General features: G+C 51.0%; 1 protein-coding gene and 1 long non-coding RNA gene across 8 annotated transcripts in view; one reads left to right on the forward strand and one right to left on the reverse strand.

The window, feature by feature from the left end:
- MROH7 (maestro heat like repeat family member 7) overlaps nucleotides 1-25,613 on the reverse strand; it is a 47,910-nt gene that overhangs the window by 14,869 nt on the left and 7,428 nt on the right. For 4 of the 7 annotated variants that reach the window (XM_023629281.2, XM_005607025.4, XM_023629276.2 and 1 more), the window contains exons 2-15: nucleotides 24,773-24,807; nucleotides 22,677-23,982; nucleotides 14,973-15,046; nucleotides 12,720-12,803; nucleotides 11,727-11,806; nucleotides 11,257-11,386; nucleotides 9,296-9,391; nucleotides 8,699-8,803; nucleotides 8,352-8,487; nucleotides 5,709-5,821; nucleotides 5,119-5,298; nucleotides 4,575-4,729; nucleotides 2,213-2,351; nucleotides 1,400-1,590 (exon numbers count right to left, since the gene is read on the reverse strand). In XM_023629281.2, the coding sequence (XP_023485049.1) occupies nucleotides 1,400-1,590; nucleotides 2,213-2,351; nucleotides 4,575-4,729; nucleotides 5,119-5,298; nucleotides 5,709-5,821; nucleotides 8,352-8,487; nucleotides 8,699-8,803; nucleotides 9,296-9,391; nucleotides 11,257-11,386; nucleotides 11,727-11,806; nucleotides 12,720-12,803; nucleotides 14,973-15,046; nucleotides 22,677-23,907 (2,714 nt within the window). In that variant the 5' untranslated portion in view covers nucleotides 23,908-23,982; nucleotides 24,773-24,807. Of the gene's footprint in view, nucleotides 1-1,399; nucleotides 1,591-2,212; nucleotides 2,352-4,574; nucleotides 4,730-5,118; nucleotides 5,299-5,708; nucleotides 5,822-8,351; nucleotides 8,488-8,698; nucleotides 8,804-9,295; nucleotides 9,392-11,256; nucleotides 11,387-11,726; nucleotides 11,807-12,632; nucleotides 12,804-14,972; nucleotides 15,047-22,676; nucleotides 23,983-24,772; nucleotides 24,808-25,613 lie in introns of all 7 variants that reach the window. The other 3 variants (XM_070247797.1, XM_070247790.1, XM_023629297.2) reach the window with 1 other exon arrangement.
- On the forward strand, nucleotides 3,124-15,559 carry LOC138920223 (uncharacterized). The gene is made up of 3 exons (XR_011431050.1): nucleotides 3,124-3,621; nucleotides 12,765-12,947; nucleotides 14,181-15,559. It is a non-coding gene; the product is annotated as an uncharacterized lncRNA (long non-coding RNA).

A 25,613-nucleotide genomic window follows, 5' to 3' on the forward strand; every position in this document is an offset into this window, starting at 1 on the left:
CAAAGTACAGAGCACTAAGCTACAGAGCCAGGACTCAACCCGACACACTCTCACTTCAAGCCCGGCTGCTCCACTGCCTGCTCCTTGCCCTCAAAGCACACTTTCTGAGCATAACACACCAGAGGCCAAGAAGGAAAAGACCAAGAAACTTGACTACATAAAAAGTGTAAAATTTCTGAATGGTAAAAGACCATAAAGTAGTTGCATGTTAAGTGACAAGCTGGAATACAAATGACAAACAGTTAATTTCCTTAATATACAAAGAGTCCTTACAAATTAATAAGAAAAAATTCCAACAGTCCTACTTAAAATTGGGCAAAGAACAGGTTGCTCACAGAAAAGGAAACACAAATAGCATTTAAACCTCAACCTCACTCATAATAAGAGAAACACAAACTAAAATTTCCAACTTTTAGATTGGCAAAGATAAAAATGTTTCATGATGCCTTGTGCTGGCCAAGGCATGGGGAAATGGACACTCATACACTACTGGAGGTGGTGCCCTCTATGGGTAGGTGCTTTAGGAGGTCTTCCTTTTCCCTTCCATCACTCAAAGGTCAAGAACTTTTTCCAACACATATTCCTGATCCACCTCAATATATAAACACAGAACCCTTTGATGCATGCATTCCACTCTCCGGATTTCATTGCACATATCCAATCGCACGTGTGCATAAAGACACACGAACAAGCGAACGCCCCACAGCATTGTTTGTAATCGCAAAGGGCTGCAAAGCACCTCAGTCAAGAGGATCCTGGTTAAATAAATGATAGTACATTGGAATTCTATACACAGGAATATTACGCAGCTGTTATTAAAAATACAAGGCAGCTCTATATGTAGAGATCTCTGAGATACAGACTATGATAAAAGAAAAACGTGTCACTGTGCGAGGTACACTGTCATCAGTGTGAAAATCTAGAATGTAAGCACATGTGCTTATGGCTGCATAAACCACCTCTGCAAGGGCATGAATGAACCAGTAATTTGGGGCAGATAACTGGGGTAAAGAGAGGAAAGAAGGAGGCTCACTTTCAACGTCTTTTGAGATTTTTGCCACGTGCATAAATTACCTATTCCGGTTAGTAGTTAAAAATAAAGTGGTTGGGCCCTGGATACAAACCCAATACAATAAGATCTCTGGGGAGGAGGAAGCAAGATGGAAGGGTGAGCTCCCCAGGGAGGCCTGGTCTTCCCTGTGGTCCAGCCCGGAGCAGAGGCCGACACACACGGCAGTGCTCAGAAACGGTCTCGAACAAATTATCAGCTCTCATGAAAGTGTGCTTCTGTTTTCTCTTCTAATCCCAAAGCTAATTTCTGTGGTTCGATTGCCCTAGAAGCTTTGGGAAGGGCCCTTGCTGGGTGGCCCTCCCCCTGCCAGGGACAGCAGGAGCATACCGCACAGGCACGAAGATAGAGGGCTGTGCGTCCTTCTTGGCGTCCTTGCGGGAAGCCACGTGGCCGGGCAGGTTGAGGCCGATGTGGTAATGGACCTGAATGAGCAGGGCCAGGAGCAGCTGCGGGTAGATGCGCCTCACGCGGCCCACGCAGCTGTTGACGGACAGGAGCTCACACAGGCCGCTGGCTGCCTGGGGGTGGAAGGGAGGCTGGTGAGATGTCCTGGCCCATCATCCCAGTACCCCTGGCAGGCGCCTGGACTGCTTCTCTAGGAGGCTGGACCTGGACTTTTGCTCGTCTCTGGCCGAGCCTGGGAAAGCCCAGATCCCTCACCAGCACCACTCCCTGATTCCCTGCTCTCTGGGAGAGCCCCGCCCCAGAGCGATAACAGCAACCAGCCTCTCCCGTGCTGACACAGCCCTGGAAGAATCGTGGTGGAGGGATCCCCTCCCACATTTGTGAGGTAGAGTCTGGATCCCACTGGCAGTTGGGGACACAAGCTCAGAGGAGTGAAGGGACTTGCCCGAGGTCACCCAGCCCCTTGGGACAGAGCTGGGACTTGAACCTAGGTTTTCAGATATGGACTGTGGCGTGCCCTGCCTCTTCCTCATTCCTAACATGGGCACAGTTATCTGCCCCAAATAACCCAGGCCGCTGCCGTCACCTTCGGTTGCTGGACTGTTATCGCCCAGTGGACCACAAACAAGAGCCCAAGACAGACTGCCCAAGGCCACAGCTGTTTGTGCAGCGCGGGCACGAGAAGCTGGGTGTGCCGAGCCCAGCGGGCAGGGAGGCCGTGATGGGGGTGCTCACCGCCAGGGGCACGATGGAGGCCCGGCCCTTCTTGGTGACAGGCTTCTCCTTCAGGCTGGTCAGGAGCAGGTCCAGGAGGTCGCGGACATCACAGCTGGGTTTGCGCAGGATCAGCTGCCTCCACATCTCTGCTCCATTGCTGGGAGGTCGGGTGGGCATGGTTAGGGGGACCAGGGCTGTGGGACCCACCCTGCCTCCCAGCGGTTTGAGGCAGGAGAAGGGAAGATGCCATCGAAGTGGCATCCATGGGCACACCAGCAAAGAATGGTCCAGGAAACACTCCCGAAGAGGTAAGGGGCTAACAATCACTGAAAACCCTGTTTCCCAGGTGTCATGCCAGGTGCTTCCTATACCATTTATTACTTCAGCAAATACTGAGCATCTTCTGTACACCAGGCACTAGGCGAATCTCGGGGCATACAGACGTGAACAAGATATCCAAGACATTCAAGGTCACTGGATCCTCACAAAGACCCTCAAGGTGGGTTGTTATTCCCATTTTACAGATGCAGAGTTGAGGCTCAGAGAGGTGAAATCATCAGTCCGAGACCACACAGCTAGTGAGCTGCTGTCAAGAAGTGACCAGATCTGATGCCTCCGGAGCCTGTGCTCATTCCTCTATGCCAAGGAGCCCTTTGAGGCTGGATCCTGCATTTGTCACATAATATCATGGAGTGCCCGCTCCTGTCCCTTAGAAGGCAGTGCGCCAGGCAGGGGAAAGCGTCTATGCCAGCAAGCCTGCAGGCACTCCTTTTGTGGGGGGTTGACAGCACTGACAGACCAGTGACTAACAGGTTAACAATACCCTTTTCCCCTTCTGCATGAGGTTTGAACCTTCCGTTAACTTTCTGGCTCCGTTCCCCTGGAAACCTGATAAAGATAGTATGTCAACTATGTTGCTAAGCAACAGTGCTTATGGTAAAAATGCCCCAATTGGTAAATTGCATCTGGGCTGGGAGGAACCATAAATTAACTAAAAGAACCGGTGGGGACACTGCAGCATTGAGCTTCCCAGGCTGCGGCCACTTCTGTCACCGGGTTTGTCCCTGTGGGGACCCTGGAAGCAACATTTGTAGTTATTGTGAGAGACACTAGTTTCCGTAAGACCTGAGCCACGTCGGCCAGAGCAGCCGCTGCACCCCCCAGGGTCTCAGCCCCTCGTTCTGGGAGGCCCAGAACCCGACTCTTGGACTCAGGGCCAAGACAGGTGAGGAGAGTGAGGCATCCGGGGCACAAACTTCAGAAGGCTGCCGCGCTCAGGCTCCCGCAGGAGCAGGCTGGCACTGAGAGCGAGGCCCTCACATTTCGTGCCAGCTCTGTCTGGCTGCTGCTGGCCTCCTGCAAAGAAGAGCCTGGCACTGTCCTGTCCTACGCCCTGAGCCACCCTGACGCCAGCATGGCCCCCTCTGGTGAGTCTGAACGTTTAGGGGCTCCATGAAGAAAACCCCGTGGTGGACACTGCAGCCAGAAAGGGTTAAAGTTTTCCAGGTGGGAGGACGGGATGTCCCTCTGGCCCCCGCCATCCCGACTGATCCCCTTGGCTTCTGTGAACGACACCAGCTGTGCTTGCTAGAAGCGTGCCCCATTTTCACGGCTCTGCACAATACTTTTGCATCCGCTTTCAACCCTCCTAAGGTGTGGCTCACACACTCACTGCCTTGTTTTATTCATTCAGAGGTGTGGGAGTGTTTCTTGGTCTGGGAGGCTGGAGCAGTCGGGCTGGTCCCTCCTGCCCATGAGCTCACCGCCTGGCTACAGTCCCTCTGCTCATCAGACCACGAGCTCCCTGAAGGCTGAGAGCATGGAGCACCATCCCAGGCCCAGGCAGGCACTCAGCACAGCGGGCTGCATTACTTGTCACACCATCCATCTGGGGTGGGAATGCAGAGATTATTTCTTCCTTTTGCCTATGGGGCATAACTGAAGCCCAGAGAGGGCAAGCAATGAGAGGCAAGCACACAGCGGTCAGAGGCAGAGTCAGGGCCAACACTCAGGCCTGCTTTCTATGGCATCATTACAGAGCTCTGGGCTTGGAGTTGGTCAGGTCTGGGTTTAGGTCCTCGTTCTGTTGCTTGCTCATGGGTGCCTAGTGCAAGAAACTTCCCCGAGCCTCAGTTTCTTCATCTGTAGAATGGGATTGTTTTCATTGTTGTACTAATGAAAGAATGTATTAATGCTCAGCACTGATGCCGGCAGTGCTCGGGAAGTGCTTAATGATCGTCATAAAGACCACGGATCACAGAAGAGAGGCCACCTGAGAGGGCAAGGGGCTTCTCTGGGTAGAAGGAGGGGCTCCCAGCCCAGGATGGGGGCTGCTTCAACCCTCTGAGATGTGGGGGCTGGGACCCTGCTCACTTGGTACCTGTCCAGCGGGAGGGGACACATGAGCAGGGCCACGACGACCTCAGTCATGAAGGAGCTGGCCAGGAGAGAGATGGGCAGCAGGGCCACCTCACGGGCCCGTGGCTCCTGGATATGGCTCAGCTGCACGTAGATGGCCTGCATGATCTCTGGGATCTGGGGCACAGTTGGGGTGTGAGCAGTCAGAGGGCCAATGGGAGAAGGCAAGGGGGGATGTGGGGAGAGGGAGACGGAGAAGGAAGGAATGGGTGACAGGGTAGCGTGTGGGCGGGAGGGGAGAGAGGGCAGAGGAGGGTACACGGGAGAGACATGGGGAGAGAGAGGCTGGCAGAGGCCTGCTCCTTCCCTGGGCATGAGCCGATCTGTCTTGGCCACCCTTCTCCCTCCCCGTCCAGCCAGTTGAGTTCTCAGCCACCACTACCCCTACCCCACCCTAGTGCTTAGGGTTCCTGTACCCTCACCCTGCCCATGGCAGGGCTGGCCGTCCCAGGGGATGAGCAGGCCTGGTGGGGTCTCCCAGCGCAGCCCTTCCCAGGGGGCCTTACCACCTCCAGCGCCCTGTGGCGGTACCACTCCAGCACCGAGCTGAGCGTGACCTCTGAGGCCAGCTGCATCATCTCCCCCGAGTCCTTCCCCCGAGCCTCCTCCGAGCCACCTTTCAGCCCTTCCAGGGCTGCCAGCAGCAGATCCTTGACCTGCTGGGGCCCCAGGAAGTCTCCAAATTCCTGAAACAGAGGCCCAGAGATGCTGACACACACTGACAGCCCTCGAGCGAGCCATGCACAGCCGCACAAGCACCGCCAGGCACACGCAAAGGTGGGCAGGGCAGGCCATGCAGATACGGTGAATCTGTGAGTGTCCCTTTGGGGAGGAGCTAAGAATAAAGGGGAGAAATGGCCCCTCCCCCCAGAACTGGGTGACATGCTTCCGGGAGAAGGAAGTCATGGCCCACGGGCTGTGGCACAGTCTGGAGAGAAGGGGCGTTCCAGATGGGCCCATGTGGTTGGGGAGGCTTCTTGGAAGGGGACTAGAGCTGGCCTGAAAGATAGAGGGGCAGAGGGTGTTGGGGTGGCTGGCGCTGCCCCTCTCTCCCCAGTTCCCGGGAGGCCAGGGCTGGTGGGCAATGGGCGGTCACCGCGATCACACGCAGAATGTTCTGGCATGGGCTGACAGGGTTGTAGGGCCCCAGAAAACGCTTGTTGGTCTCATACAGCTCCTTCTTGTTAGTTTCTTCCTTATCTCTGGCTCCTGCAAGAAGAGAACTTTCTCAGTGAGGCCAGAGCGCCCTACTTTTTAAAAGTTTTTGTTAAACATAGATGTAGGAAGTGCACGAATCCTAAGTGACCCGCTTGATAAATTTCCACATAGTGAACCTATCCATGTAACTGGCACCCAGGTCAAGAAGCAGAGCATGATCAGCACCCCAGAAGCCCTTCTTATGCCCATTTCAGTCCACCATCCCCCTCCCCCACCAGGGTAACTACTATTCTGACTTCTAAACCCACTGATTAGATTTCCTCGCTGTTGGACCTGACATAAATGGACTCATACAGTATGTTACCCCTTGTGTCCGGCTTTCACTCAATATTACGTGAGATTCATCCACGCTGTTGCAGGTGGCCTTAGTTCATGCGTTCTCAGAGCTGCCTAATTTTCCACAGCATGAAGATACTGCCACTTATTTATCTGTGCTACCTCTGAGGGACATGTGGGTTGTGTCCAGCTATTATGCCCAGCACTATGAACATTCTGGTGTGTCTGGTCGTGCCTTTTGGTGTCTACATGCACCCATCTGTAGGTCCACAGCCGGGAGAGGGATCGCTGCGTCCCAAGGTGGGCATGGTTTCATCATCAGGGGATGCTGCGGCTTTCTGCAGCAGGGACCAATTCCACTCCTGCAGCGTAGAGAGTGCCAGAGGCTCCACGTCTCACCAGCACGTGGCACTGTCTGTTTCATTTTTGCAGTTCTCCAGGGAGTGGCAATACCTCTTTTCAATTGCAATCCCCTGCCCCTGACATTCCCAATCCAACTTCTCTGCTTTTTTCCTGAGTGCTTATCATCCCCTGACTTACACTCTGTATATCGTTGTTTGTTCTGTTCATTGTCTGCCTCCCGACAAAAAGAAGACCAGCTCAAGAGGGAGGGCTATTGAATCATAAACCTCTTTCTTCAATACTGTGTCCCCAGTGCCTACAATAGTGCCTGGCGCATGGTGGCTCCATATTTTCTGCTGAAGGAAACACCTTTCAGGCACATTTCCTGCGCCCTTGCTGTGGCCTGGCCTGGGTGCTACCTGGGTCGTACGCCTATGGGCATAAGGAAGGGACACCAAGGCAGCGTGACTGTGGACCAAGTGTGCGGGTTGTTTGTGAAGGGAAGGAGCTTGAAACCTGGAATCAGGCAGATCCGGGTCCAAGTCTCCGGTCTGCTGCGCCCTGCGGTCAGGGGCATGGACCACCACTTCACCCTTCAACACTCTAACCGTGCGTTCGGCCTGGGGTTGCCAGATAGAATACAAGACACCCAGTTCAATTTGAATTTCAGATAAACAAGTAATCTTTAGTCAAAGTTTGTCTCTAATATACCAAAAATTATTCATTGTTTATCTGGAATTTGACTATAACCGGGTATCCTGTATTTTGTTTGCCGAATCAGGAAATACTGATTTGGTCTACACTATTCCTGCCTGCAAGGCTAACTATTAACATGCTTATCCCACCTCACCCATCACTCAGGAGGTACGAGTGGCTCCCAGACAGAGGGGGAAATCTGCCAGGGGCCAAATCTTTACCCCAAGCACCAGAGATCAAGAAGAGCAGGGACACCAGACAGATCCCAAAGGGCTGAAACTAATCAGATAGTCCTGGTCGGGAAGGAAAAAAAGGAAACTGTATTTGACAAGCGGCTGTAATGTGTGGCACTGAGTTGGCCGCTTTATATATGATCTCATTTAATCTTTCAAAAACTGTGAGTTATACGCTATTGTACCCTCCTTTACAGATGAGGAAATCTAGACCTGGACAGGAAAAGTGCTTGTCTGAGGTCACACGGCTGGGAAGGGCTAGGGCCAGGTCTTGTACCCAGGTTACTCTGCCTCCAGAGCCAGGAAAGTTTGAACATTATGTCAAGGTCCCTTGGCTTGGGGCAGAGTTGGGACTCTAGAGAAAGGAAGGAGGCAAGTAACAGCTGATACTGCCCACCTCTAGTGCAGGCCAGCTGGTCCCTGCCCCGGCCCATACCGCATCACTAGCGCCCTGGAGCCGAATCCAGGGATGTTCTCCCAGCTGCAGGTTTTAGCCACTCCAGATGCTAAGATAGGACCCATTCTTTGTCCATTCATTCAGTAAATATTCACTGAGTACCCACCATGTGTCAGGCCCAGGGCTAGACCTGGGGAATGCAGTAGTGAACAGGACACAGCCTTGTCCTGCCCTCAAACGGGGTTATAGTCTGGTACGGAAGACAGACCACAGAACAAGACCTTTAGGGCTATCCTGCCTGGGTGTACATGGTGCCATGGGAATGTGAAAACGAAAGTCACAAGTGAAACTTGGGAGGAAGAGGAAAGGCTTATAAAGAATTGCTTACATCAAAGTAGGCTCATTTGTACCTTTGTCCCCCAGTTTTGGGGGGACTAAGCCTTCACCCCAGTCCCCACTGGACCCTGTGCTGGTCGCCCCTATTTCCCACCAGTGCCTTGGTGCCAAGGCTCCAGTCAATTCCGGGACGGAGCACCCGCTCAGAAACCTTGCTTCAGACGCACTCCAAAGGGCTTACGTTTTTGGAGCTCCAGGATGGTGTAGAGGATGGTGATGCCGTCCAGGGCCTCCCGGCCAATCTCCTCATCAGGATCCCCAATGCGAAGGATGAGCCTCCCCAGCAGAAGCCCCAGTGCCGGGAACCCAGAGGACATCTGTTTGTGTTGCAACCTTAAGAATCGAGTCTCATAGGTTCAATAATGCTAGACAGTAAATAGTAACCAGAGCTAGATGGTCTGGCCCCAATAGCAGAGCCCTCTAAAGATGGCAAAGGCCACTGGGGAAGCTCTGGACGGATGCACAGGCTCCCTCAGAGCTGGGGAGATTCTCCGTAGCAGTGCTCCCCTCCCCCCAGAAGCCACTCACAAAGAAAGGCAGGGTCAGAAGCGTGTGGTTCAACACAGAGACATTGCTGTTCACAGCCCGTGCTCGCTCATGGGCCTTCCCAGAGTTCATCCAGGGCCCCAGGGGCTGTGAGGACAAGGGCAACTCTCAGAGCTACAGGCTGGATGCCAGCCCCTGCTGCCTGGGGTGCAGGCCAGCCTGCGCCAATCAGCAAGAAGCTTCTGGGGAGGGCATAAAGGCAACTTGCCATAGCCCTCTCCTCTTCTTGGAGCACAGGGTCCAGAAGCTGAGAATAGGGCTGAAAGACCAGAAGGAAGATGAAGACCAGCGAGGAGAGAGATGGAAGATGAAGAGTCATGAGGAGAGAAGAGAAAGACAAGGACAAGAACGGAGAGAGCAAAGATATGGCGGCAGCTGTAGCAGGAGTCGGCGGATAGGGAGAGAGCCAAGGGGCAGGCGTCTGTGACAGGGCTTCTCAGGACAGGGAGGCAGAAGACTGGCACAAGATGACATCCTAAAGTCAAATCCCTCCTTCTGGGTCCAGCGCCCCCGCCTCCCCCAGCTCCTAAGCCAGTTCTCCTTTCCCCTCCATCCTTCCTCTCCTCCCTGCCCCCACACCTCCAAAATGCTTTTCAGCCCAGCAGGAGTGGGGTCCTCAACAAAGAGGGCGTTGAGCAGTGTCTGCAGGGCATCCAAGGTCTGACGGTAAAGCGTCTGTGGACAGGAGGAGGACCAAGCCACTAGGGGGCCTCTGGAGCAGAGCTCAGCCCCGGACAACCCCTGGCGTGGTCAGGGGAGGAGGGGCTCTGGGACTCAGGGAGCGGCCTTCCGGGCCCACCTCTGAGACTAAGTTGATGCGTGATATGGGACAAATACTTCCCCTGCATGGGTTACAGTTTCCTGGTCGACACATCGGTGATCGTTATCCCTGCACTTCCCACCGCCAGGGGAGGAAGCAGAGCCAGCAGTCTCGAGAATCTACGGACCAGGGGAGTGCCTGGTGATTTGCACAACCATCTTTGTCCTCTAAGTGTTTTTATCATTTAACAAATGAGGAGACTCGTCCAAAGTCACACAAGGAAGTTTCAAGTCAGGAGGGACAAACGAGAGAATGGGTGGGAAAATGTTCTAGAACCGTAAGAGTCAGATAAATTTTTACCGTTGTCTCTGGGTAAGTGCTCTGATTCTTTTTTTAATTGCTACTCCTAGACCCAAACAGATTTCCCAAGCTGCCCCTTCAGGGAGCCATCTGTCCCCTGCCCAAGGTCCTCCTCCCTTGGCCACTCCGTAGTCCTGGAATTATCCTGGGCATCACATAGGTGCAGGCATTACACATACACAAGGCTGAGCAGTGGATTTGAGCCACTCTGGGAAGACCCCTCTCCCTGCCTCCCCTCCTGCCAGCTCTCCACGTCTGTCTCCCAGGTTGTCGCTGTCCAGACTTCCTGAGTCTGTGCACACCAGGGTTACACCACAACCACCAAGAAAGCCCCACTCACCAACTGCTTCCTCCTTCCCGCCCATCTGCAGCCCATCGCTGCGCAGCACTCACCTCTGCTGGCCAGGCCTGGTACTACAAGAGGGCTGCTTCCTCTCTCTTCCCACCCAGCAGAGATTCCCCAACTTTCCTTAGGGTCTTAGCGCAGCACCTCCAGGACACAGCGTCCTCCTGCTGCCAGGGCGGTTTGGCGCTGCTCTCTAGCCTCGCTTCGCAGCACTCTCACCTCGCCCTCTGGGCTCCAGCCACACTGCTGCTTGTCATCCTTGCAGTCACCAAGGTCTCCCATCATCAGGCCGCCTCGCATGCAGGCTGTTCCCTCTGCCTGTCATGCTCTTCCTTCTGCTATCCCCAGCCCCTTCAGCTAATTAGCTCTTCTTTAACCTCTCGGCTCCAACACTACGACCCCTGACCCCCATCCAGGCCGGGTGCCCCCGTTCGGGGCTCTTTATAGTTTTGCGTTAACTGCATGATTCTTGGGTAATGCCCACCTCTCCCCTGCCCCCGCCCCCACTGTGTCTCGCCCCCTTAGTTGGGGAGTAGCACTCAGTTATCTTTGCTGAATGGAAGGATGAATGAATGTGCCTCACTCTGAGCTGAAACCCAGCTCCGTTAACCTTCCCCACGGACCCTGCGTCCTACAGTAGGGGTCGCCTCTGCCCGCCTCTCCTGGGTCAGCGCTGCGGAGGCTGAAGATGCCCACACAAACCCATTGAGGCTCTTCTCCTCCAGGCCTCAGCCCCAACTCGCCCGGTCCTCAGCCCCCCTCCTCCTCCCAATCGTGGCCACTTCCTCTGGCCGAGCCAACATGTGTCCACATCCCCCCATAGGGCAGGGCCCAGAAGTGGACAGAGCATTCCAGATGAGAGACCCCTTATTCCAAAGATTCATTCATTCACCAAATACGAATGGAGTGCCTACTCAGGCCAAGAGAGGTGAGGTAAAGTGCCCCCCGGCCGCACAGCTTGAGATCCTTATCGACCCCCGGAACACCCTTTCTCTCCCTGCTGGGAGTCCAGAAACGTGACTCCCCTGAGAACCCCGGGCAGCCCTGAGGACCCGCCGGGGAGCGCCCCCTCACCTGTATGGCCTCAGCCTTGGCCTCGTCTTTCTCCTGCATGGCCTGCACAGACGGCAGGGAGAACACACTCTTCACACACGTGTTCACCAGCTCTGATCTTTCCCGCACACCCAGGACAGGCCGCGTGTGACTGGCAAAGAGACAGACAGCAAAGGCAAGAAGTGAGGGGGTCCCTGGTGCTGGAGGCAGGACGCTGAGGCTGTAGGACTGGGATGAGGGTGCCTCGCTGGGGGCTCCCAGGGACTTCCCGGGGCTCGGGGCTCGGCCTGACATTCAGATGGACAAAAGGGCACAATGAGGTGGAGGGGGAGGGAAGTGGGTGTAGAGGGCAGACGGCCCTGGCAGGGACTGGGCAAGGGGAGAGGAAACGGCACAGGAGTGGCGTGGGGCACAGGGAGGGGCCCCAGAAGAGACAGGCGGAGCCCATGGGAAGAGGGAAGGGGCTGGGCCCGGGGAGGGGCCGTGGACACCTCAGCTGGGTCAGGGTCTCCATGGCCTGCTGGCGGACGGAGCTCGAGAGGGAATCCAGTGGCTCCTCCTGGATCTGCCTCTGGACAGGGGACCACAGAGGGGCCAGTGAGGGGACAGGCCGCCGCTGCAGGCCACCAGGCCCCTCCTCGAGGGAGCAGGCGGGCAGCCCCACAGCCTGGGCAGAGCTCCCCCACCGCTCCAGCCCTGCCCGGCCTCCAGTTGGGGGGCCAGCCCACTGCTCAAACCCCGTCCTGAGCCCTCAGTTCAAGGCCGCCAGAAACACCCCGCACCCTAAGCGGCTGCACCCCACACAGTGCTCAGCAGGAGGGCCTTCAGAAGCCTCATTCTGGGCCTGTGTTCAACCACGGACTTTTGCCCAAAGCCAAAACCCTTGAAAGAGGTCCCATTGACTTCCTTTAAAAGGTCCTTCTCATGACTTCTCACTTTTGATCTGGCACCTACACGTGATAGGCATGCAGTTAATATTAGTTAAATGAAGGTATCAAGGGCAAGGATTTTTTCCTTTCTTTAAGGGATCCAAGCTAAATACGATTTTGGAAATGTTGTTGGTTATCCCTGCCCAATGCAGCCTGGTGGAGACCTGAGAAGTGATTGTGTTCAGCAAAATGATAAGGAAACTCTCAGAAGTTTCCCAGCAGGAGGAACGTCTGGCGTTGGCAACAGTAACTGCTCCCCGGTGCTTTACAGTGAGCCACCTGTGGGGCTGGGTCCTCCCAGGAAGCACCCATGCACGCGATATCATCACAGTCGTTTGCCAGGATGAGAAGAGTGAGGCTCAGAGGACAGTGGTGACCCACCCGAGCCCCTCGAGGGGTAGGGGCAGTCAGAGGGGGCGCTGAGACTCAAGTCCAAGCGCCCCGCCTCCTCCTCTGTCCTCAGCCCACCTTGACCCCGTGTCTCATCAGCAGGTGGACTCAGGACTTCTGCCCTGTCCCCACCCAATGCCACAGAACCGTGTGGGCCTCTTTCACCATCATCTTCTTCATCACGCTCTTCTTCTCTCCTTCCACTTCCAGCGTATCCCGGCTCTTCTGCACGGTGATGACATTCTCGACCTCGGGACCGCAGGGGGCAAAGCCATGGGGTGAGAGCCACACTGAGCCAGCCCTCAGGGCCTGCCCCAACACCCCTGTTAGCCACCCGCCACCTGCAGGCAAGCCAGCCTGCTCGTCCCCGCTGCCCACCCCCGGCCCGGAGAGGTGAGAAACCACAAAGGGAACGGGGAGGGTGAAGATTTGAGGAGATGGTAGTGGCAGCGGTCGGGGGAGGCAGCAGATGATCCCGAAGGCCAGCTTTTAGAGGACAGGCAGGCATCAAGGGCTGCAAAGCACCCCCCTCCAACAGTCAACTAAGGGAGAAGAGGCCGGATGACAGGACAGAAAGGGTCCCCACACCTCAAGCTGAAGTCCCACCAATAGTGATACTTCTTAAGAGCCTTCCAGAATTTACCCTTCTTAAGAGTACATCCTACTCAGGTTAAGGCGTTTTGCCATCTGAGAGAGGGAATAGATTAACCAATGTTCAATTAATCTGTTAGTTCTTATTATCAACGCGGAAGAAGAAAAAGACATGAAATAGATAACTTCATACAGTAAAGAAAGCAAAGCCGGTGACTCTGAAGGGCAGTGTGGTAGTTAGAGGTGTCACAAGTTCCCTCCCACTCCTCCTACCAAGAAAGACTGCCCCTGACCCCGGACTCATCTCGCCACATGCTCGGGCCCATAGAATGCTGGGGAAGCGAGGCTACGCGGCTCCCGGACTAGCCCCTAAGGGAACCGGCAGCTTCCACTGTTTCCCTCTGGAACCAGCCGCCAGCCTGTAAGGGAGCCCAGGCTGGACCGCGGAACAATGACACTAGTGGAGAGAGACCCTGGAAGAGGAGGGTCGTCTTGGATGTTCTGGTCCCCCTCCCACAGCCCCCCCCCCCCCGAGCAAGCTCAATCTGCACCATGCGGATCAGAAGAACCCCACTAAGCCCAGTCAAACTTCAGACTCGTGAGAAATTGGGCCCCTCCCATCCTTACGCCCCCAGCAGCCAGACTGAACTTTTAAACCACCAAGCGTGGGGGTCGTTTGTTAAACAGCAATTGATAACTCCACCTGCAAAAGTGATGCAGAGGGATTGCTGGTTTAGACCGAACGGTCAGGGAAGGCCTCTCGCAGGAGACGATATTTGGTCCGAGTCTTGCAAGACCAGAAAGAGGGAGCCATGTGAAGAGCCAGGGGGAAGTTCTGCCTGTCTCCCCAGAGTGAGTGGCGGTTCACTGTTGTATCTCTAGTGCCTGCAACAGTGCCTGGCACATAGGAGGAGCTCAGTGAAATTTGTTAAATGACCACATTAACAAACCCTTTTGTTGCAGGCACCATGCTCGGGCTGTGCATACATTATCTAACATAGGCCTCACTTCAACTTTATGGTGCCCATTTTATAGATGAGAAGAACCTTCCTGGTGGAAGAAACAAGCGCGAAGGCCCCGAGGCAGAAATGAGTTTGGCGTGTTGAGAAACAGAGTGGCCAGTGTGGCAAGAGCACGGTGGAAAACCGGAGAAATACCCAGGATGAGGACAGATGCTCCCAAAGTGCAAGGCCTCTTTGAGCGCTTCACCCTCTCCCGCCCCGACTCTGCACTCCCACCTCGGGGCTGGAGCTTCCTCTGAAGCAGGCTGAGGGAGGGCCTCCCTCCTGCACGTCCTGGCCTCAGCGGATCCCCTGCCTCCTGACTGTCCACCCACCAGTCTCACCCACACTCCGTGTGCCACACTCATGTCCACAGCCTGTCCAGTCTGCCCCCCGGCCCTCACCAGGTCCTGAGGTGCTGGCTGTCTCTGGCCTCCTGAGGCCTGCTACAGAGCCAAGACCTAGGTTGGGCCTGTGTCCTGAAAAAGAACATTTCCAGCTTTTCTTCCCCTTTTAGAGGCCCTCTCACAATTCACTGAGTTGTTTAAAAAACGGTTATTGAGCACCTGTGGTGTGCCAGGCCCTGCTCTGGATGCTGGGGATACAGCCGTGAATAAGACAGACAAAATCCCTGAGCCATGGAGGGTAGCTCCCTTGTGAGAGACTACCCGGAAATAATGGGACCTCATAAAGCATATTGCGCATCAGATGGTGATGAGAACCACGGAGAAAAGAAGAGCGGGACAGAGAAACCAGGAATGCTGGGGCAGGGCAGTGGGGGCGCAGCGTCCCAGGAAAGGCAGGTGGGGTTGGGCGGGAAGCATACCGGAGCCGTTCTGTTGCCTTCCTCTCTCTTCCCTGGCACCTTCACCAGGCATGAGGCCACTTCATCGAAGGCTCCTGCAAGTCACAGTTTCAATGAGACAGAAAAGGGAGGGTAAAGATATGGTCCCATAGTCCTGTCTCCCGTTCCTCGCTGGGCTCCTTCAGTCCTTACTCCTCCAGCTGCCAGACTGAGCTCCCCTCCGTAAAGCCCCTCAGTGACACCCCCTTTCACTGGGCATAAAGCTAGCACCCTTGTTAGTGCCTTCAAGGCCCTTCCAGGTCAGCCTTCCCCTGCCAACCTCCCCAGCCTTCTGCCATTGCTCTCCCCTCTCACCATGCTGGCCACAATGGCCCCCTTCTAGGTCCTGGGCAAGCTTCCCCCTCAGGGCCTTTGCACAGGTGGTTTCCTCTACCTGGGCCTCTCTGCTGCCACATCCCCTTGCCCAGCTAGGGCTCCCCTCCTTCAGGCCTCTGCTCGTCTGCCACTCCTTCAGGCTAAAGGAAGGCCCAGTGCGATCATCTCAGCATCATCTTATTCTCTTCTTTCAGTTGTATCACAATGTATGATTAAACACTTCTCTGGTACAGTAGACGTCTAGTGTTTTGTCGGCCCCAGATTTCCTCATCTTTCTTTGGTGAGAGAGCCCTTGTCATCCCTGCAGCCCACCTATTCCATGCAGCTGGGTGAGGCTGAATTCTGCAAGTCCCACCTATTACCCCCTCTCCAATGAGGGGTGGGCCTGGAAGACAAGCTTGGCCAATGAGAGAGTCCCGGGCCCCCAGCCACAGTGATTGTCCAGGGAGGGACTCTTGGCTGAGCAGGGCCAAACGAGCCCTTTAATAACGGGGCTGAGGGGAACCCCAAGGAGAGCAGGTCTCCCTCCTTCCAAGATCAACATCACTAGGGGCCTGTAACGGCCTGGAACTTCGGGAGCATCTTGGCTGCCAGAGGCTGCTGGAGGGTGGAGCCAATAGGGAGAAGCAGAGACACCCCAATTGTAGTGAACACAGCTAGCACCAACATCTTGACTTCGAAGTACCATTCTCCAGTAAAGGGAACAAGGCTTTCGGAGAAAAGCCTGATTCTACGACTTGGGCAGGGAAGGTACGGGATGAGCCCGGAATATCTTGTACCAGAACACAAGGAAGAGAGCTCATGGAATGATGGGGATAGGTCAAAGGGTCCCAAACCTTGCTCAAAGGGGATTCCACTGATCAGACTAGGGAAAGTTTTGAGCATCACAATAAATGATGGTAGCACTATATTACAGCCCATTGAATAGATTAGGAAACCACGAGTCCACACTAATATAAACAAACGAATAAATTCAAAGTTTGATGACGAATGGGATATTTACACAGTTTCAAACACTGTCTGCATAGTTTCAAAGTACGTCCCCACATCCTATTTATTACAAAGGGGTAAATAGAGACTACTGTGGAGAACCTTGGCAGCAGCCCTCTTACTGAAGCGAACATCATCAGTAAGGGAACAAACCAAAATCATGAGCCACCAGACAGGACACAGCGAGAAAACCCAGCATCACTTCTGCGCTCTTCCTGCCAAAGATGCGCGACACGGGTCTGATCATGAGGAAACACCAGACAAACCCAAACTCAGGCACGTCTCACAAAGTAGCTGGCCTGCAACCTTCAAGTGTATCAAAGACATGAAAGTCAAGATAAAGCTGAGGACTAGAGGAAGAGAAACAGACTGGACGAAAAGTGCGAGAGACTCTGAGCTGGATCCTTTTTCTATAGGGAACATTCCTGGGACAATTGGTGACATTTGAATGGGGCCGGGGGATTAGATGGTAACAGTGTATCAGTATTAATGTCCTGATTTTGATGGTTACTTTTTGTCTTTTTTTGTAAGAAATACACACTAAAATTCAAGAGTGATGCTGGCATCATTTGACAATCATTTGACAACTTACACTCAAATGATTCAGAAAAAAATATTTTTATACGGTACTTTCAACTTTTCTGCAAGTTTTTATTGTTTTAAATTTTTAAAAAGAATGAAGGAGAAATAGGGGCATTTTCAGACAAAAATGGGAAGAGTTTTGCATCAGCAGAATCCACTAAAGGAAATTCTAACGGATGTTCTTCAGGCAGAAGGAAATCAGTCCCAGATGGAAGGTCTGAGCTGCAAGGAGCGAGGAAGTAAAGGAAAGAGGGTCACATCCGGGTAAATGTAAGGACATCAACCATAGGAAATAATAATAATGTCTACAGCGTCGAGGAAAAGACAGAGTTAATAAACACTACCAGGACAGCATATAAACGGAGTTGAAGTGTTCTGGAGCCTTAAACTGCATTGATTAATGCAGAGTTTGATTAGTTAAATATGATATTGCAGCTTCTAGAGAATCACTAAAAGGCTTAAAACAGTGTGTAAGTTCTACACAAGCAGGGGAGGAAAAGAGAAAACCCCAACACCAGAAAAGGAGAAAAAAAGAAACAGAACAAGCGGAACAAAGAACACAGACATAGACGATAGATATCAAATTATCCATAATTGCTTTAAATATAAATGGACTATGATGTAAAAACATAGTATTATAAAGAAGACAATGCTACCTAAATTGATCCTAGTTTCAATGAAATGCCAATGAAAATGCCACAGATTTTTATTTTCTTTTATGGAAATCAACAAGCTATTTCTAGAATCTATATGGAAGAGTAAAACACTTAGAATAGACAACCTTGAGAAAGAACCAAGTTGGAGGCCTTACACTAATAGACATCAAATCTTACTCTAACCACAGCAACTAAGACAATGGTTAAGGACAGACGAATTGCCACAGGAGCAGAGAGAGTCCAGAGCTAAACTTGCACAGACACAGTTACTTGATTGACCTCAAAGGTGACAGTGCAATTCAGAGGGGAAAGGGCAGTCTTTTCAATAAGTGGTCTGGAGCAGTGATCCTGGGGTGGGGGGAATGAACCGTAAGGCCCTCTGTCATACGGTTTTCCAAAATTAACACAAGATGTATTATCAATTTAATGTGAAAGACAAAACAATAAAGCTTCTGGAAGAAAATATGAGACAATTTTCACAACCTTTGGGTATGCAAAGATTTCTTAAACAGGAGACAAAAACCAATAGCCAAAAAAATTGGGAAATTGGGTTCTTTAAAATTAAGAACTTCTGTTGACCAAAAGGCTTCAGCAAGCCACAGACTTGGAGAAGATAGTTGCAATTCATATATCTGACAAAGAACGCATATCTAGATTACATGAAGAATTCCCACATATCAATAAGAAAAAGACAACCCAATTATTTTAAAATGAGCAAAAGACTTGAACAGGCACTTTATAAAAGAGGATATACAAACTGCCAATAATCATTTGAAAGATGCTTAATATCAGTAGTCATCAAGAAATGCAAATTAAAACCACAATGAAATTTCACTAGACACCCACCAGAATGGCTAAAATTTTTTAAACTGATAACACCAAATGTTGGTGAGAATATGGAGCAATTGAAAGTCGCACATGTGGGAGGGTAAATTCATTCAACCACTTTGAAAAACTGTTCAGGACATCTACGAAAGCTAAACACGCTTATGCTATGACCCAGAAATTCCACTTCTAGATAAATAAATGTATCTGTGCACCAAAGACATGTACAAAAATGTTCAAAGTAGCTTTATTCATAATATTCAAAAAATAGAAACAATCCTAATGTCCATCAGCAGAAGAGTGGATAAACAGATTGTGGTGTGTTCGTAGGATGGAATACTGCAGAGCAATAGAAAAGAATGGACTGCTGAACATGCAATCATGTGGATGAATCTGACAGACGTAACGTTGGGCTAAAGAAGCCAGAGTCAGAACATACAGCATTATCCTATTGATAAGAAGCTCAAAAACATTGAAACAAAAAAACAACCCACTAACTGGGAAAAAATATTTGCAAGGCATATATCTGACAAAGGCTTAATATCCACAATATATAAAGAACTCTCACAACTCAACAACAAAAAATCAAACAACCCAATCAAAAAATGGGCTGGAGACATGAACAGACATTTCTCCGAAGAAGATATACGGATGGCCAATAGGCACATGAAAAGATGCTCAACTTCATTAGTCACTAGGGAAATGCAAATCAAAACCACAGTGAGATACCCCTTCACACCCTTTAGGATGGCTACTATAAAAATTTTTTTTAACCAGAATATAAGTGTTGACAAGGACATGGAGAAATTGGAACCTCTGTACATTGCTGGTGGGAATGTAAAATGGTGCAGCAGCTATGGAAAACGGATTGACAGTTCCTCAAAAAGCTAAACATAGAACAACTGTGTGATCCAACAATTCCACTCCTAGGTATATATCTGAAGGCACAGAAAGCAAGGATTCAAACACATGCTTGTATGTCAGTGTTTATGGTAGTGTTATTCACCAAAAGCCAAAAAGTGAAACCAAGCCAGTGCCCATCCATGGATGAACGGGTAAAGACAATGTGGTACGTACAGACATTGGAATATTGCTCAACCGTAAAGAACAATGAAGCGCTGACACTGGCTGCAACATGGATGACTCCTGAAGACATTGCGCTAAGGGAGACAAGCCAGACACAGAAGGACAAATATCGTATAATCCCACTTAAATGAGCCGCCTTGAATAGGCAAATTCATAGGGACAGAAAGCAGATTATTGCTTACCAGGGACTAAGAGGGAAAGGAATGAAGAGGTATTGCTTTATGGTTAGAGTTTCTGTTTGGGGTGATGAAAAAATTTTGGAAATAGTGGTAATGATTGCACAATATTGAGTGTGACAATGCCACTGAATTGTACGCCTAAAATAGTCAAACTGGCAAATTTATGTTGTATATATTCTACCCCAATTTTTTAAAAATTAATGTAATATACCAAAAACCACTGAGTTGTACACTTTATATGGGTGAATTGTATGATATGTGAATTATATCACAATAATAACTGGACTTCCACATGCAAAAGAGTGAAGTTGGACCCCAATTTCACACCATATACAAAAATTAACTCAAAATGGATCAAAGGCCTAAATGTAAGAACTCAAGTTGTAAAACTCTTAGAAGAAAACAGGCATAAATCTTCATGATCTTGGATCAGGTAATGACTTCTTAAATACGGCACCAAAAGAAAGAAAAAATAGATAAATTGGACATCGTCAAAATGAAAAACTTTTGTGTTTCAAAGGACACCATCAAAACAGTGAAAAGACACCCCAGAGGTTGGGAGAGAATATTAACAAATCACATACCTGATAAGGGACTTTTATCTAGAATATATAAAGAACTCTTACAACTCAATAATAAAAAGATACGTAAGGCAATTTTTAAAATGGGCAAGGATTTGAATTGACATCTCCAAAGAAGATACACAAGTGGCCCATAAGCGAATGAAAAGATGTTCAACATCATTATCCATCAAGGAAACACAAATCAAAACCACAGTGAGATATTTCTTCACACCCGTGAGAACGGCTGTAATCAAAAAGACAGGTAGTAACAGGTGCTGGAGAGGATGTGCAGAAACTGGGAGCCACGTACACGCTGGTGGGAGTGTGAAATGGTTCAGCTACTTTGGAAAACAGTCTGGCAGTTCCTCAAATGATTAAACATAAAGTTACCGTACGATCCAGCAATTCTGTTCCCAGCTTTATACCAAAGAGAAACAAAAACATATCCATGCAAAAACGTGTACACGAAGGTTCAGCACAGCATTATTCACAACAGCCGAAAGGTAGAAACAACCCAGATGCTCAGGAACTGAGGAATGGATGCACAAAATGTGGTCTATCCATATAGTGGAATATTATTCAGCCACAAAAAGGAATGGAGGGGGCCGGCCTGATGGTGTAGTAGTTAAGTTTGTGCGCTCCACTTTGGCAGCCCGGGGTTCACAGGTTCAGATCCTAGGTGTGGACCCAGCACCACTCATTAAGCCATGCTGTGACAGCATCCCACATAAAATAGAGTAAGATTGGCACAGATGTTAGCTCAGCAACAATCTTCCTCAAGTAAAAAGAGGAAGATCAGATTGGCATCAGATGTTAGCTCTAGGCCAATCTTCTTCACAAGAAAAAAAAAAGGAATGAAGTACATGATACATGCTACAACATGAATGAATCTTGAAAACATTATGCTAAGCGAAAGAAGCCAATCACAAAGGACTACATATTGCATGATTCCGCTTATAGGAAATGTCCAAAACAGGGAAATCCATGGAGACAGAAAGTAGATTAGTGGTTTCCTAGGCTGGGGGGCACGGGTTAGGGGTGATATCTAAGGGGCTTGGGATTTCTTTTTGGGGTGATGAAAATGATCTAAAATTTATTGTGGTGGTGTTTGCACAACTTTGCGTATTTTTTAAAACCATTAAATTTCACAGTTTATTAAGTGGGTGAATTTTATGGAATGTAAATTATATCTTGATAAAGCTGTTTAAAAAAAAATCAACTTGCAAAAACAGAGTCCCTCTATACCATCAGCATCACCAGTACCAAACAGGAATTGTATTAGAAAATACGAGATGATTCACGATGGCAACAAAAGCTATCAATAAAAAGTACCTACAAATTTACTTTCAAAAAATGCTCTAGACATTTACAGAGAATTTTTAAAATTCTAGTAAAGGATATATCCTATATAAAAGGAGAACTTGAATAAATGGATAAACATTCCAACGAAAATACCAGAAGGATTTTTTGAGGACCTAGACAAATGTGTTCTAAAACGTGTACAGAAGAATGAGGGTCTGCTAGTGGCCTCCAGGGCGTGTCGTGGATGCTGCTGTCCTCAGAACAATTTTGAGAAGAACTCTAAAAGAGGGCTTCTCATCCCATCAGTTGTGAATACATATTTACAAAGCCATGGTGATTTTTTTTTTAAAGATTGGCACCTGAGCTAACAACTGTTGCCAATCTTCTTTTTTTTTTTTCCTTCCTGCTTTTTCTCCCCAAATCCCCCCAGTTGTATATTTTAGTTGTGGATCCTTCTAGTTGTGGCACGTGGGACGCCGCCTCAACGTGGCCTGACCAGTAGTGCCATGTCCGTGCCCAGGATCCAAACCAGCAAAACCATGGGCCGCCGAAGCGGAGCCCACGAACTTAACCACTCGGCCACGAGACCAGTCCCCATGGTAATTCTTTAAAAATCTCAATATGGTGTTGGTGCATGAACAAACAAAAACATTTGGAGACATAAACAATTGGAAGAAGTTCTTCACAACATCAAACCGACTGGGGATTACTTTACAGAACTCCTGCATATGAGAAGTGAGGCGCAGGCTCCAGACGGGACCTCAAGGCTTCGCCCAAGTGGGGACCTCAGACACTCCACAGAGGTGAGCTGAGCCCAGAGCCTGCCTGCCAGCTTCGGCACTGGCCCAACTTTGACTTGAGAACCCAGGTGTGGAATTTATCAAGAGAGGGGCATACATTTTGAAAGGAAGGTATAGTTAGCTGACTTGTAATTTGAACGTAATAAAAGTATTATTATACGGAGATATTACAGCTTGGGGAATTGAAGCTCAGAGAGATTAAGTAGCTTGTCCCAAGTCACACAGGAAGCCGAGGCTGAGCGCTAGATCTCATGCAATGTTATCCATTGCATGCTTTTCAGTTCCTCTCCCCTCCCTGCCCAAGTCTGAACACAGAACTCTTTCAGGTCAGTGTCCTCTCTGGGGCTGTCACCCTTGCCTTACTCACCCTCAGGGATGCTTTGGAAGGCCATGGTGTCCTTGTCCATGGTGTCGCAGGTAGAGAATCCCAGCGGGAAACGGCCCGGCTCGACACCAGCCGTCTTGCTCCAGCCCCCGAGACTGTCCTCCAGGGGCATGGTGTGGATGCTGTTGTCCTCGGAATAATCCTGCTGGCTGCTCAGCGTCAGGGTGGAGGTGTCGCTGAAGATGAGGCTGGAGCCCAGGCTCAAGGTCTCATTGGAGCCCAGGATCAGGGTCATGCAGGAAGGTGGAGACAGAGTGGGGTTGGGTCCACGGGTGCTGGAGTGCAGGCTGACACTGTCACTGGAGCCAGGAATCAGGGTGAAGCAGGAGGCCTGAGTGACAGTCAAGTTCAAATCAGACCTGGGATTGCCATTTGAAGCCACATTGATGGCTCCCTGGGAACTCGTGTTCCAGGTCTCACTCAAGGCTCCTTTCGAAACAGACCCAGAGATGTTACGTGAAATCAGAGTGATGGTCTTGCTGGTGTCTGGGATTGAGGTCGTGCATGACCCTGGAGCTGCATTCAGGTCCAGCTCGGAGGTGTTTCCCGAGCCCACGCGGAGCAGCTGATTAGAGCTGGGATCTGGAGAAGAGTTTGAGGCTGGAATAAGGAGCGCTTTTGAGCTCGGCGTGGAGATGCAGTGGCCTAGAACCAGGGCTTCTCTTGCATAGGGGCTTACAAATGGGTTTGACTCAGGCCTGGAAGGATTGGAGTTACTCTGACCCAAATCGGAAATCTTGCTTGAGAGGGAGTTGAAGACCTCCTCGGAATTCGGCCCAGAGTGGTTCCCAGAGCTCAGACCCTGGGGCTCCGTCGGGCCAGGGCTCAGAAGAAGGTTTGAGGTTGGACATCCGGGCCCCTGTGAGTTAGGCCCTGAGATGGGATTCGACTCCAGGCCCGGGGTTTCAGCAGCGTGGGAAGCGGCGGTGTGGAGGCAGGCGGGAGCCATGGCCCTGCTGTCCTCAGATCTGGGGGTGTTATCAGATGCTCCGGTAGGGACCTCCTCTGAGACAAGGTTCAGCGTTGGATTAAGGTCTGGAACAAGAGCTGAGCCAGGACTCAGGGGTAGATGCAAGATGGAAACAATGTCCATAACTGGGTTGGGCCCAGAGATGGCGCCAGAGTCTAAATCTGGGGCCCCAGAGGAGTTGAGACTGGGTATCATCTTTGAGTCTTCACAGAGGACCAGACTAGCCCCTGGACTCAGGGCCATGCCTGGTCTGGAGGTCTCTCAATGCCACTGCCCCCTTCTCTCCAATAGCCAACTGTTGAGCTCCCTGCGGTGCTCCTGAGAGAGAGAAAAGGCAGATTCAGCCAGGCCTCACCTGTTAAAACCACCCCCTGGCTCCTCACTATCCTCAGGATGAAGGCCCCTGCATGACTACAAGGTCCTCCATGACCACGCCCAGCCCGCCTTTCCAGCCCCATCCTACATGCTCTCCCCCTTGCTCTCTCAGTTCCGGCCGTATCCTCTGTGCTTCCCTGCTTGGACTAGAGCCTGCCCCTCTCAGCTCACGGCCCTTTACAAATGCGATCCCCTTGGCTTGGAACCTCCTCCTACCGTCCTTTCCCAATCCCACTCCTCCTAGCAAAATACTCATCATACTTTATTCCAACGACTTATTTAGTGGTCTAGCCCCTGCTAGAGATGAGCTCTACACAGACAAGAACTGTGTATCTTAGTCCCTGGGACATCCCCAGCTTCTAGCACAGGGCTGGGTACACAGTAGGAAGTCCGCAATCACTAGACAAATGAGGAGCCTCTCTCGTCTTAGGTAGAAAAAGGGAAGGAAGAGCCGCCTTATTGATTATGCTACTTCCAGCCAACCCCTAAGTTGCTAGAACTACTCTGCAAATGGCTGTGGCACTAGTTCCCAAAGGAGCCTTGGTAGAGTTGCCCACTGCCCTTAACAGTTTGCTTGTTCTGGGTGAGGCAGGCTACGTGGAGGAGAACCTGGGGCCATCATCAACAACAGCCTGCCTCAACCCAACCATCTGACTGCTGGGTGAACCCCCCAACCCCCCACCCCACCCCACACCTGGGCCCCCTCCCTGCGGGAACTGTAGGGATCGCTCACCTGCATGCATGGTGTTCTTAAGCAAGAGTGGGCCCCTGGGAGGAGATGCAGAAGGAGACCAAGTCAGGCATAGAATGGCTTTTTCAATACTTACTGAGAAAAGTCTACAGACCAGGCATGACATCTCCTAACCAAATCCCCCCTAAACACACACACACACACACACAGCCCTGTAAGTTAGAAATTATTGCTCCGTTACATACTTAAGAAACAGAGGTCAAGGAGAGGAAGGTCACCCATCCTACTGGCCCTCAGGGCAGCCAAGACCATCCCTTCATGCCACCCATCTGCCTAACCCCCTCCGGGGCTTCCTGTTGTCTTCAGGACAGCATCTCCAATCCTTAGCAGGACCTGAAAGGCCCTTCTGTGTCTGGCCCCAACTCCCTTTTCCCCCTTCTTGCCCCTCCTTCCTCCTTTCCCCCTCCATTTCACCATCCCTCAACTCCTTTGAGTTTCCAAAGAGCCAGGCTCCTGGGTTAGGGCTGGGCCTTCTACAGGTCAGGCACCCTCTTCTCCAGCCTCCTTCCCTGACTAACACCGACAGCTTCACCCTGTCAGATTTCAGCTCAAATGTTAAGACCCTTCCAGGTCCCCCAGACAGGTGAGGTCCACTTGTAGGTTCCCAGGGTCTCTTGTCCATTTCCCCTTTCTTGGCACATAGTATCTGGTTTCCCTCTAGACAGTAAGATCCATAGGAGTCCAGCATGGCACCTGGCACACAGTAAGCGTTCAGTGAATGAGCTTGTTATTTCATCTTTTTATCTCTTCTTCATTCACTCATCCATTCTTTCACTAGCTCATTTCATCACTTACTCATTCATGCACTAACTCATTCACTAAA

This window comes from Equus caballus, chromosome 2 (genome assembly GCF_041296265.1).
Source record: "Equus caballus isolate H_3958 breed thoroughbred chromosome 2, TB-T2T, whole genome shotgun sequence".
NCBI lineage: Eukaryota > Metazoa > Chordata > Mammalia > Perissodactyla > Equidae > Equus > Equus caballus.